This window comes from Schistosoma haematobium, chromosome ZW (assembly GCF_000699445.3).
Source record: "Schistosoma haematobium chromosome ZW, whole genome shotgun sequence".
Taxonomy (NCBI): Eukaryota; Metazoa; Platyhelminthes; class Trematoda; order Strigeidida; family Schistosomatidae; genus Schistosoma; species Schistosoma haematobium.
Window position 1 is genome coordinate 16,543,327 of NC_067195.1, and position 14,353 is coordinate 16,557,679.

A 14,353-nucleotide genomic window follows, 5' to 3' on the forward strand; every position below is an offset into this window, starting at 1 on the left:
GATAGAGAAATACTTCTAGAAGATGAAAATATAGAGAATTACATCAATTGAAAACATTTTTTACATGTATTTTGAGTAATTGTAACGTGTATGTAATAAAAAGATGTTTGTTGTAATAATGTAGCAATTGTGATGAGAATTCTGTAATGAATTAACCTATTATTATTCATATAAAAACTAATGAGGCCATAAATATAAGATTCAGTATGTTTAATTTAGTTTCTGACTCCAAGATCGTATAAATGTTTGCTATCGCCTATTCTCGTATATAATCGTCGACTTAATCGCGTTAGCCAATAATGGAATTAAATAAGTCGAATAACGAGAATTGACTTGAGAATACATATATTTTGTACATGAAGCGAATGAAACAGAGCAAGGCAAAGTGACACGCAGGGAAGATGGCTGGGAAGGCAACTCCATTTTAGTCAAGCGTTACTCAATATTTATAGTCAGACAAAATAAAGCTACAGACATGTGATTAATGGAATAAGAAGGGCACACACATATACGCTCATATAAAAACAGTCTAGATTGATAAGTGAATGAATAACAAGGTCAAAGTATGGCTCGAGTAGAATGAATAAAATGTGATGTCCGAAAGCTAGAATAAGGTATATGGGCTTAACATAGTAACTGACACTACATGTTAAACTAATAAAATTATTCTGAATGGACTAATCTCAAGATGCTATTTTAACAACTTTAATACTACGGTAAATGTTATTTTGACATGAATCGTTATTGACGTTTTTCAGATGATTACTTGTTTGATACATTGTTTTATTAGCAGACACAGAGATTGTGGTGTCTAATCCTATGTCAAGACCACATGGGTTATCCTATCTTTTGAACAGATTAGTGTATTTATGTTTCTCGAGTTTTTGACCTTGACAACCACGAAATAAAAAGTGACGTGTAGTTTTTTCTCGAATAGTTGGTTTAAAATAAATGGAATGTATGGTGGTTCTGTAGCTTTACAATTTTGGTAAAACTTGTCTATATGAGATAATTTGTTGTCTTTTAATACTTATTGTCTTGTCATTATTTGGATGGCAATTATGTCGATCAGAAATGGTGATTAAATGCTACTTGTATTAAATTATTATGAAATGTATCGATTTTACAACGTTTAATCCAGTTGTTTTTGTTACGAATTATTCAATGCATCAGTAAAACAGTTTTCGTATCATCAAATCTGAAAATACAGCGAAGAATTCGGGAGATGTGCATAAACTAGTACCATAGTATATACAACTAAAAGAAGTTAATATGTTAAGAAAAAGTTGCTTAAAAGTTATTCTTCATTAGATTACTGCAGGATAGATTTATACAACAGTTAACTAAACTGGTTAAGCCTAGTAATCAAAATGATGTATTAAGTTGAGGGAGATACTTTTAATTGAATTGGCTGGTAATTTTAGCAATCTTTTTCACTTAATTTGTTTAATGTTCCAATTGAACAAGTATTCAGTGATATGGAAAATAATTGGAACCGAATGAAAGATTCTTTTAAATAAACACGTCACTAAATCATTGGTTTGAATAAAAATGGATTCTTCATAAAAAATTTTCAATGACGAAGAGTTGCCGATTCATAAAACTTTACCTCTGCATTTATTTTCTATGGTGAGTTACTGTTTTAATTCGGACAAGAAATATCGAATGTAAAAAAAGTGAAATGATTGATCATGGATGTTATTGCTACAGGGTTTATGTAAACTAATATTCATGCATAAGTATATGGTTTATACTGTTTCAAAGAATTACTTGTTCTTTGGTTTTCAAATAGGTCAAAGTCACTGCTATGTTCAAGCCATAATGAAAATGTAAATATTTTTTGAAAATTTGTGGTTACTTAAATAAATTAAAGTAGTTTGAAAAATCAATCAAAATTATTCAGATTTGTGTTTACATAACAGGAAATGCGTGAAAGCAGTTTGAAATTAGATGTTATACGAATAATTTTTATTACTTTTAGTTAAACGAAATACATGTATGGATTTATTCTTCATGTGTTCACATGTCACATTCACCAAAATCTGTGCACTTTGACTAGGTATAGTGTTTTCAGTTGACTGAATTATAACATATACGGTTTTCGAAATAAAAACTTATTATGGAACTTCACATTTAAACTACATTTTCGTGATTATATTATTCATATATTGTTAAGCATCCTGGAAATCTTTGTTTCTCAGCTTTTCTCACGAATTTTTTGAAGAAATCACACAGTATTCACACACAGTATTTGTCGTCATTCAGATAATAGATACAGGATGATGTAGAAGTTGTTGAGTTCAAACTATTAGGATTCTTATCAGGTTGAAGTTTCGGTAACTAAATATCAAACATGAAATATGTGAGAGTTAAAGAACGTAAAAAATATTGCTTTCTCTAAAAAAGAATACCTTGGGACAAGATAATAAAGTCACCCACGTTTGGCTGAATGAAATCTCGAAATCAATAAAATGGTATGTGTCAGGAAACATATCAAATACTAAGTATTATATTAACGCTTAATATGTGATGAACCGAATAATCAATTATTAGATTTACCAAAGAGAATAAACAGTTTTTCATATCAACGATCAAGTACAACTAAAAAAGATTGTGTATTAATTTTGTATCTAGAAACTTTAAAAACTTGTACACTGTATACCTTTTGATCTTATTACATAGAATCACTCACATCAACACCTCTCCTTAATGGGAGAATCTATATTCCTAACTAGAAAATATATGATAAAATGTATGATTGCTGTACGAAATACTACTTAAATCCTTTAGAAAACTAAGTAGAAGTTAGACTCTGAATAATGTAACAATAAAACATGAGTAATATGGTTTCGAAATAATGTTTAATAAAAGTGATCAGTGTCATGGTTTTAAAAGGATGTGAATAGTTCCATGGGATAAAATATTCATTAGTACAAAAGAAATAAGTTATTCTATGAACACCTGACGAAGCATCGACACAATATTACATAACCAACACACAAGTAAATGTAAACCATCAAGTTATTTACAAAGTAATTTATAGAGTACATATTTATAGTTCATGCTACTTATGTTGACAGATATACGTGATATGTACCAGAAATTGCAAGTGGAATGCCTGCGAGTAGAAAACTGAGAAGATTGTACTGAAGCAAACAGGAAGGGAGACAGAGAGCAGTTGTATATAACAGTATAATTAAAATAAGCATTAGACATATAAAAGACAACTAATGGAAGATGTACAAATAATGTATTCAATATATGGTCTTCATATTTTATGAACACACCCTGTAATTTTGCATTGAATAATAAATTGGTTTTCTCCACCTGAGTTCTTGTTCACTATATATATATATATATATATATATATATATATATATATATATATATATATATATATATATATATATATATATATATATATATATATATATATATATATATAGACATCTACCCATTATGATATCCATATATACAAATTCTTTCTAAAAGATTCACAATGTACATAAAGTATTTGGTAGTAGTAATAATAGTAATAATAATAAATTTACGTCTAGCTGACGAATTACTAATTAAGGCTTTCATACAATAAATAATACATTTGCATAGAATATTAACACAAACTACAACTCTATCCTTTGAGATAAGGTTTCTTCTTCTACATTCAAATGATTAATTTTGATAGAAAGTCAATCAAAAATTAATGAGATCAAAACATGAAGTCTTGAAGTTATTCATTTAAATATACAGAAATATTCTTTACTTATCATAATTATCATTAATAATCAAATAATAATTAATCTTGTCTAAATAGCTATAAATCGTCCAATCAAACTGTAAATTTCCAAATCTTAACAAATCAACTGACCAATGAAATTTAACTCCTGAAAAATTTGCGGTAAATTCGCTTATGTTAAGGTCTAATCAACAGTAATTGAATAGTTTATTTAGTTAGAATGCAATCATATCAAAAACATGAATACTATTGATTCAATTTATAAAATTTTAAAATAGTTCAAGGAATAGTGTCATTTATTTGTTACCAAGTTATGGATGGTTGTGAAAAAAATATAAATAATGTTCATATGTTTATGATTTATGTAAAGCTCATGTGGATAATACAATGTGATTTATGCATTTTATCGATTCCAGATTTATATTAATGATCACCTACAATCTTCATCGTCGTCAATATGAAAATGTATCTTATAGTGTTGCTAAATGCAAAATAATAAATTATTAATCTCATAAAGTTTACCAATCATATACAAACATCAGTTTAATCCGGAAGAAGCTACGGGTTTTAAACCTGTTGAAAACAATGAAGCAATCATCAAAACGCAGCTCTCGAATATCTTCTCGATGTTTTCAATCTATTATGTTCTTCAGTTTATCAATGATTGGTATTCAATGTGCGAGCCCACAAAGTAAGTCAAGTTATATTTTACGGACTTAAAGTAAACATTTAAGTAAATATTAATTAGGATCAAGTTGATTAGACTTTTATTAGTTGATTTATCAGAAAAATTTCACCTAAATACCTTAAATCACGTCTCACTTACTATAAATTTTGAAGGTAAAATCGTTTTGACCGACAAACCTGTATCTTTTTCACAATGTTATAAGATAAAACATAAATACTTAATCTTAAGTTTACTTCTTCAACAATTTTATTCACTCAAATCATCCTTATGAATCTAGTCTATAAGTTTGGGTACAGTACTTGAAGTGTCATTTTCAAAAGGATACTTTCACTTGTTCATTGTAATGTTTTTTTTTACCGATTTAAAGATGAACAGTTTATCTTCCAATTCACTGAAGTCAGCATTATCATTTTGATTGGTTCACGGAACGTTTAAATGAGTCTGCGTTGTTCTAGTAAGCATATATGATTTAAAATACCATGTGACAATTCAACATAAAGCTATGCAATCAATGCAAGGTTAAGAATTAAATGTGGCAGTAACATAATACATAACAATTAGACATCAATAAGAGTTTTTAAATGCATTAAATAGAAATCTTTATAAGGATAACACTCGGTTAAAAAATCCCAATAGTGTTATATTTGAAATTATTATGTTTTATGTTCATCCCCATGTGGATATTAGACCTAAATTACCATGCTTTATCACTAAGTATAATGTAAATAGTAACGTTCTTTCTACTGAAGTAATATATTTATGACTGACTAGCAAGCGTCTTTAACTTCCTAATTATGTATCCTGGATAAAAAGAAATATATAAATCTAATATATCTCTATTCAATGCTAAATAATATGGAATGTCAAAATCTAGTTTACTTTAAGTAAAGACCGTATATCATAAAAAGTGAATAATGAATTATATAATCAACCTACTAACAACAACAAAAAATATTCTCTTGTTATCATTTCACTAACCCGCCATAATGAATTTCTTATCTTTCGCTTATTAAAAGATTTATCGGATTCAATTTAATAAACAATCCTGACATGTTTTATTTATTTATTGTTTTTTTTTTCAAAATACACTTTTACTAGAAAAAAAAAGAAGGAACAATTGTGATTGTTCTTATCTCTGGCCTACTGCCTAAACGAATTTATTCAGTGTAACATATTGTTAGGACTTCCTATTTCTTTTTTTTTGCCTCTTTTTGATTATCAAATTTCAATGTAAACAGTAGTGAAACACCTTTTCTGACATGAAATCTAGTATTATTATTATGTAAACCTTTGTGTTATTCCTTTCTTCCCAATAGCATTGTACAGTATTGTGAATATATCTACAATCTATTTTTAGTCACAAAAGTTTCATTTAATATTTATTGGAAATAGGAAAATTATGTATGAAAATTAACTTTAATATGTTAGTCTAAACAGTTGATATATATATATGCAAATGAATAGTGTATCAATATGCATTGATATATGTATTCATAGTAAGTATCCTATTACAGAATGGCTTCCTCATCATCATCTTCTTCTTCTTCTCCCTCCATATTATCCTATTATCGTAATAATTAAATTATTCATGAAGTAAACAAAATAGTTTGGCCATTTCTAGCTTATACCGACATCATAAATCTGATAAAGATGAATACAAAATAGTAAACATCCAATAATTTTTACTATGTGGCTTTATTTCTAGTTTATATATTTGTCAAAGTGAGTTGATCTATGCAAATAATAATAACTAACCCTGTTAATTATCAATGTAAAGTTATTGTGACAATGAAAGTAGTTTGAAAAGAAAGAAAACAGATGAGAAAGTATTTATTATTCCTACAAAAAGAAGAAGAATATAGAAGCAGTTTTCTTATCCGTAGTGATCAAGGGTATCTTTTGATTAAGCATCACTTATATCAGATGCTTAAACATGTGTGCATATATCAGAGATGTGTTATTGCATCTAGTACATAAATATCAATAAGAAACACGTTTAAACGGTTATTATGGTGGGTAAGGTATTTTGGTACATAAAAAACGATCTGATCATGTCATTGGATGTGCTGGCTTATATTGTGCAAATCACAAAAATATCACATTTCAAAAAGGGGGAATATAAATTTAGATAACCCACTTTTAAGTAAATTTATCGTTTATTATTTTCGATCACAAATATCAGGTGTTTTTGATGTTTTCTTATATTACTGATCATAAGCAGATGCACTTTATTTGAGATCATGAATTGATCAATGTTAGAGTACCGCTTAAGACCTGGAAGCACAGAACGGCCGTTTCGTCCTAGTATAGAACTTCTCGGCAATGTGCATCAACGATACCACGCGTGAGATTCGAATCCAGGAACTTCGGCATCTTAAGATGTTGATGTCTAACTTTAACCAATCCACGATATCGCACAACCACCTTCTATTTTCTTCAGTGGGTAACTGCCTAACACTCGACACGGATTTGCTGTGCTGGTCACGGCTTCTTACCAGAATTCCAAGAATTACCTCTTGACGATAGTTGCTAGTGAGCATATGATAATTATCAGTATAGGGTTGTAAAGATTGTTGAGTTTTGACAGTGATCATGAATCGATCAATGGTGTTCTAAAATTAATCAATCCATGATCTCAATCCAAACTGAACACTCTTCACGACCATACACTGATAAGTGTATTTTATTCAAACCTCAAACAACTGGCTGATAAACATCTTTGTAAAAATCTAATATCTAATCAATTTCTATGCTATAAGGTGGTTAAGTCTATCTTCTTATGTTTCATTTTTAAATTTTCCGACATGTAAATGACTGTTTCTGAAAACATTTTAAGATGAAATAAATTGCAGCTATTTCATTTTATATCCCATCAACCTTGCAGCTCTGCCTGTGTACTGTTAATTTTTAAGAAAATGTTTTGAAGTTTCTTCAAATACTGTTTAATAAATACACGATATCGTTTAAATAAACCCAGTCAATGTCACTGACTTAGTTTAGAACAGTTATCACTGAAGTGATGGAAAATCTCCAACACAACAAGTGATTTAACTATCCGACTAAATAATTGTCTGAGTAGTTCTCAAGAAATTTATTCAATTCATCAATTGATCTTATTTGATAATCTTACAAAAATCATTACAGTAATAAATTTATATTTCGTCCTAGATTCTCACCTATGCAAAGTGTTCATTCATTATTTAAGCTTATATTGAACTTAGAAGTTTCGGGTTATTACGGTTATTTTGTAACATTTTCAATAAGATGATCAACTGTCATGGATAATGCTCACAGATGCCTGGTATAGATTTCCGCTAACAAATAATAATAACTATTCACATATTCCTGATTGTTTATCATCAAACTAAAGAAATCTTCTATCTTAACAATAATCTTTACGTTTTACCAACACGAATATGTCCTGTGAAATATTTTCTATTCAACTAGTTTAGAGCAAAAATATAATGCATATTTATATCCAATACATAATATATGTGTGCAAAATATACGCAGATATATATACATATATAGATATAGATATATGCAAACAGCTAGTCGAGCGAATCGTTTTTATATCCACTATTAAAAAGACTACAATGGTTTTAGTTGTCTAACTTAATTTACATAACTTTTCAATATCACATTGTACAGATGACTTTTGTATACAGTTTTTATATGATGTGAATGTTTGTTATTTTTTTTTTAGAAAAAAAGACAAAAATATTTGTGCAATTTTCAAATATTTACAATCATGTATTTTGAATGTTTTCAGACATTGAATTCTTACATTTTATCTCTATTCATTTCTTGTACTAAGATACTGTTCATGAAATGTTGACGTACAAAAATATATATAGTTACGTAATATATATATATATATATCTAGCAACATTCTATTCCAGCACACACACATACAAATGAATTATAGAATATTACAGATTTGAAAAGTCATTGAATTTGCCTTTATAGCTTAATAATGCTTGCATATAACCTATTAGATCGAGAAGTTCTGTTTAATATCTTGAATTGATCAGTATCACTATTCTAATTCTAGTATATATCAATAGAAGATCAAATAGTTGATCAATGGAACGTCCTTGGAATCTTTCAAAATGTCAGAATGTAACAAATATATATTTTTAAGGATAAAATCTGTCTTTTATTTAAAATTCTGATACTTGTAGGTAAAAACGCTTTAGTTTGTCTATCGTATAATAGTTATTTTTTTAATGGCTAAATGCACATGATAATTAACTTTTATGGTTAAGAAAAATAATCTGATGTTTTAAGCGTTGGGCTATTATTATTATTATTATTGTTATTGTTATTAAGTTATGTTTATTCTAAATCACGTCAATAAATCATCCATCTAAGATTATAAGAACCATAATAATAATAATTTGTTCAAGTAATATTGTGTCTGGACACAGTAGAAAATGTTCACCACTCCATATATCAGTACATTTAATGAAGAAATAATTCCCTCTAGTTTTCATCTATCCAAATCGAATCTGACATTGATTCATAGATCATATGATAATCATGACAGTTTTACTTCATCAATCTATTTAATATACAAAGCACTAATGTTGTTAATAATTTAAGAGTGTTCTATTTGTAGTTTATGAAAAGCGTATCATCTTAGTTTTCTTATTTGTTTAGTTCAAAACAAAAATCACCATATCATTACATTCTATAAACGAAGCATAGTCATTCTAAGGGTTAAACTCTTTCTTGATTATTATAAAACACACGACAACAGCAGTCAGTTAAGCCTATTGATCAAAAGAAAAAATTGTTTTTTTTTAATGTTTCACTTGACGACAATAAAAATTTAGAATCACCAACTAATTTTTTTAAAATAAGTTCTCCATTTTTCTGTTTGGTCACAATTTTGAATCAAGAACAACGAATCATAAATTTTGATTATACGCTAAATGAGTTGATTTATGTATTCAATAACTTTCAGTTACACCATATATATATATACATAACATTTTATCCATTCCAGTCTTGTTAATTTTATAAAAGCTGGATATGGTTGGGAAACGGTATAGGATTTCTAAAACCACAGTTGTTTATTGTATGCCTGTTTGGTTGTTTATTTATTTATTTCTTAATATCTTCTCATAAATCCTGATGATTATAAAGATTAGTCACCCGTATATTCTCTACTTTATTTTTTTTCTTTTATAAAATCCAATAACAAATAAAACTCAATATTAAAAACGTTTTTGGTTCTTACATAAGATCTATTCGTCGAACACCCTGTAATAAAATATTGTTTTGACACGTATTTGATTAAATAAATAAATAAATTCATTGTTTAAAATGAAGAAAAACACTTTAGTGCTGTGCTTAGTTTAATTTTCCTGAGAATTTGTTCCGCATAATTTTTCAATGTTATTTATTAGGTTTCAGATTGTATACAAGTTAATTTACAATGAAATATTCATTTGTTATTATGAAAAAGAATGATTAGGTTTAAAGCATAGAAGTCGAGAATGCTGGGCCCCCAGCCCACGAATTCTTTGGTACGGCCGAGAGTGGGGTGTACCCCCTCACTCTCGAGATGCTCTCACACAGCCACGTGCTTACAACTACTGCCAGGGAAGTCCTAGTCATTGCCTTATCGTGGCAGGGGTGTTGTTTAAGAAATTGAGAGGACGAAAAGCGAATGTCCGGCGCTTTAACTGGGTTGGTGGACATGGAGAGTCCACCTAGGGGAGTTGGAAAACCCTGATTTCAAACCAATGGTGCACATGAGCTGCAGTATCCTGAGGGAAAAAATGGCGTATGAACCAATCGTTGGTCACCGGCTACCATGTGACTGCATCTCCTTACGATGCTCCACTGCCTTGTGGGTCAGACATTCAGGTCGAAGGCTCGGGTGTGGCCTCCTAAGAAAACCACCTGCTTCGGTTTGGGCACCCGGGCATTATCACAGCCCTCACACTAATCGAATGGTGAAGTGTGGTGCATATCTGTTTGGTGCCCCCTTGTACCAATATTTATGTGTTAAAATAAATAAATAAAAATAAAACTTATGTTTATCATCATAAATAAACATGAGTTGTATCATATGGTATACATGGGAGAGAAATAAATAAGATTTAGAAATCTTTAGTGTATTAGAAATGATTAAGACAGAGTTCTGTAGGACTCATAAAAAATGAATCTTTTAACTGTGAAATATGAACTAACAAACAGGTTAAATTTAGTTGGTCATACATTGTCGCTTTGTTAAATGTTAAGAAGCGCGAGCAATTATTAATAAAAGTTTACGTAGATCAGTTCATTGAATAGGTTCCGTTTAGAATGCCTGGAAATTTCGTTTTAGTTTACGGCTTAATTGTAAGACTAGATATAACTTTTAGCTCATATATGCGTTTTACATTGATTATTACATTTAATTTTTACTTTGTTTACAAATCCTTCATCGATTGTCTCAGTCTTTATCGTTCCTCCGTTGCTATTACAATCACTCTGTGTTCCTGTTCTCTTCGATTCGATCTTCTCAACCTTCTGCCACAAGACGTTCCGTTTCTGATTTGTGTTACATAGTACTTACATCTGTCGACATAAGTGGTATACAATACATTATGACAGCAGACATTTTATTATTATGAACATTATACGGGAAACAACAAATAAAGAGTTTTAAGTATTTCCTGGAGTTCTAGTGCGAAGTAGTGACCACTGGATTTCAACCAAATCTGTTGTCAGATAGTAACTCATTGAAGACAATGGTGGATATGTAGCTCAATTTGATGAATTAGTTTGAGTTAGACATTAATACCGTTGGATGCCAACCTGCTCAGTTGTCTAGAGGTTAGGCGTTCACGAGCGAGACTGATATGTCCTGGGTTCCAATTTTTTGAGGCGGGATCGTGGATGCGCATTGCTGAAAAGTCCTACAATAACATTTTTTCCAGGTTTTCCATGATGGTTTAACTTCAATTGACTCATGATCTCAAACATTGAAATTACAATTCATTTTGAAATTCCACTGATAACCAAGACAATGTATCATTGTCAAGCTTACCATATCGATAACTATATTTTAGAGTACAGGCATTTAAAAAAATTCAACAGAAAAAGCAAAACCATAATAAAATTGAACAATATTCTTCTTTATACAAAATTATGAAATAACGGAAATTGTTCACTAGTGATAATGACAAATTTATACTTGAAAAATGAAGTATTATTTAAACAATGAAAGGAAGTATATTTTGTGTATTTTATAAGCAAAACCAAAAAGAAACAAACTTTATGCAAACGTTTTATTAAATAAAACGTAAAAAAATTAAAAAATAAAAATTACAAAAAAACGAACTCATGATGAAACCTTTTGAAATAGACTTGTAAATGTTAGTAACTAAGTATAGATTAATAATTTTATAGTCATAGTGATAAGAGCACCTCGATTTAAAATGTGCTATATATAATGTTCATTTAATGAACATAATGAAAACTAACATTTTCTAGAAAGTAATTATTGATTAACTGAAGGTTTAATCAAATGATTTTTTGTAAGTGACTTGATATTCCATGTTCTTTATACTCTCTTATATGTGTTCGTTATGAGTAATTGTAGTGGCTGTGCTTCGTTAACCAATCATCCACGTAACCATTATCATATAATTCTCAACGCTGTTTGAAATCAGAAGGCAAAGAGAAGCAGAGACTATAGTTTTATTAGCAGATAAATCAAACCACAAAGCCGAGAGGTAAATGAATGAGTCAGCAAACCGAGTGTATAGAGTGTAAATGTACATGTATATATACATAGGGAAATGAATAGATCATCGAATCAATTAAGCAGCTAATAATAAAGCTAGCAGAATGAATATATGCATAGGCGGTAAGCAATGTTCAAGCATACATATTTTATACAAGTACAACAATAATAAAGGGACAATAAGTTGTTATAGTACGGGTGACTTTGTTCGCTAAATAAGTTAACAAAAGGTCTTAACTGAGTTAAATGAGAACAAACTCAATTGCACGTGAGTTGCTATATAATCTTAAGAATAAATGAATTAACCTTAAAGGTTTTCTTTCAAATCAATTATATTTCTTAGAATTTTCAGATGTTAAGCAAATTGATCGTCGGAATATTTTGAATACAAATAGAAAGTTATGGTTTAGTTTTGTTGAAAGTGTCTTCACAAATAAATGCATTTCAACATATAAACTCACTATAAATGTATCATTTCATTTTTAGAGATATCAGTACAAACAAGACGTCATATCGAGATGTAATCAAGTAACTTAAAATGTTGTAAGAACTTATTTATTCCAACCATTGGTTCGAACAATATTAAATGTTGGTAGACTGTAAACGTTCAGTGATTTTATAACAGTTTTCGTATAAAAAGTGTTTTAAAATGAGACACTGAAACTTCGTTGGTGATATGAAAACTTCAACACAGTGTAATAACGTTTTAGTTAAAAGTAAGGTAATGATTTATCGACGACTTATGGTTTCCTTGTTATTATGTCAAGAATAGATCGAAGTTGTAAAACGAAGAGCTTGTAATCTGTACCGAACCAGGGGGGGGGTTCGGTGGTTTTTCTTTATAATGAACTGTGGAAGTCTTTTTTTAAGGATTTATAAACTGTTAGAAATTATTTCAATGGTTATTTATGGGTTCCGGTGATTATTTATAATCTCTTAAAATGACAAGCAACATACTCTCGAGAATCAGAGGATTATTTTTAACAGTATAGGGTTGTTGAGATTATTAAGTTTTTGATTGAGATCATGAACCGACTGATGTTAGATCACCATTGGAAACATGGAAGATCTGGACAGACATTTCTTCCTATTGTGGGGCTCCTCAATAGTGCTCGTCTACAATCCCGCCTGCGGGATTCGAACCCAGGGCCTTCAGTCTCGCGTGCGAACGCTTAACCTCTAGATTACTGAGTTGGCATCCAACGGTGTTAATGTCTAACCTCAACCAATCCAAGAAATTACGCTACTATCTTCTGTTGTACTGAGGTAGATAACTTTCTTTACCTGACACGGATTAGCTGGTCACGACCTGTCTCTAGAGTTCCGAGAATTCCCACACGAACCTAATCAGCAGTGACTACATGGTAATTATCAGTACAGGGTTTTAAAACCTATCACTCTTTTCAATGTAAACGATTCCACAGTTTTACCTTTTTTATTCACTAAGCATATTAAGCAGATAGCATGCTCAGTAACGATTAAACAATTAGATCAATATACGACTGTTACATTGAACTGATTTCCAATATGAAAAACTTCATGACTTATCAAATTGATCTAACGTGTAATTCATTCTCTGTCCATTGACAGAATATAAACATGAAGAGAACCGAATTTTATAGTCTTATTGATAATAATTAATTAAAGTAAAAAAGACTTCTGTATTTTGAAATTCGTTTGTCATTCATTGCTTGAATCTTCCCATTGATATTTAGGACTGCAATTGATCAGTCTCTAGATGGGAAACGCGATGACATTTAAAGCGAACGGAAATAGGTTCGAATCCTCAAGTGAACATCAACTCTGAGATACAGGCACATCTAGCTGACGAGTCCCAAATAGAACGAAACATACGTCCTGGATCCCACTACTAGCCACCATACATCTTTGTTTATAATACTTCTGTATTTTGTTCAGATATTTACAAGAAAATATAAATGCAGGAGATAAGAGGCCAAATTACAAACCAGTTGGAAAATTCGTATAAATATTAAAAAGTTGCATACCAAATTTGGTTTCGATGATGAATAATTTTAAACTCAATACACTTTCAATTCATTTTAAATATCTGTTTATATGAACAAAGGAAGCTTATACTTAAATGAATAGATAATAATGTTGTAAATGGCCGTTCCATTGATAGTGTGTGTTTCATGATTACTGTTATGAAAATATTAGTGTAGAC

At 29.8% G+C, this 14,353-nt stretch overlaps 1 protein-coding gene across 1 annotated transcript in view; it reads left to right on the forward strand.

Moving 5' to 3' along the window:
• The window catches only part of MS3_00002886 (uncharacterized protein), a 271,766-nt gene that overhangs the window by 50,157 nt on the left and 207,256 nt on the right, over positions 1–14,353 (forward strand). The window contains exon 2 of the mRNA XM_051210541.1: positions 4,153–4,427. Within this exon, the coding sequence (XP_051070547.1) occupies positions 4,322–4,427 (106 nt within the window). The 5' untranslated portion in view covers positions 4,153–4,321. The remainder of the gene's footprint in view (positions 1–4,152; positions 4,428–14,353) is intronic.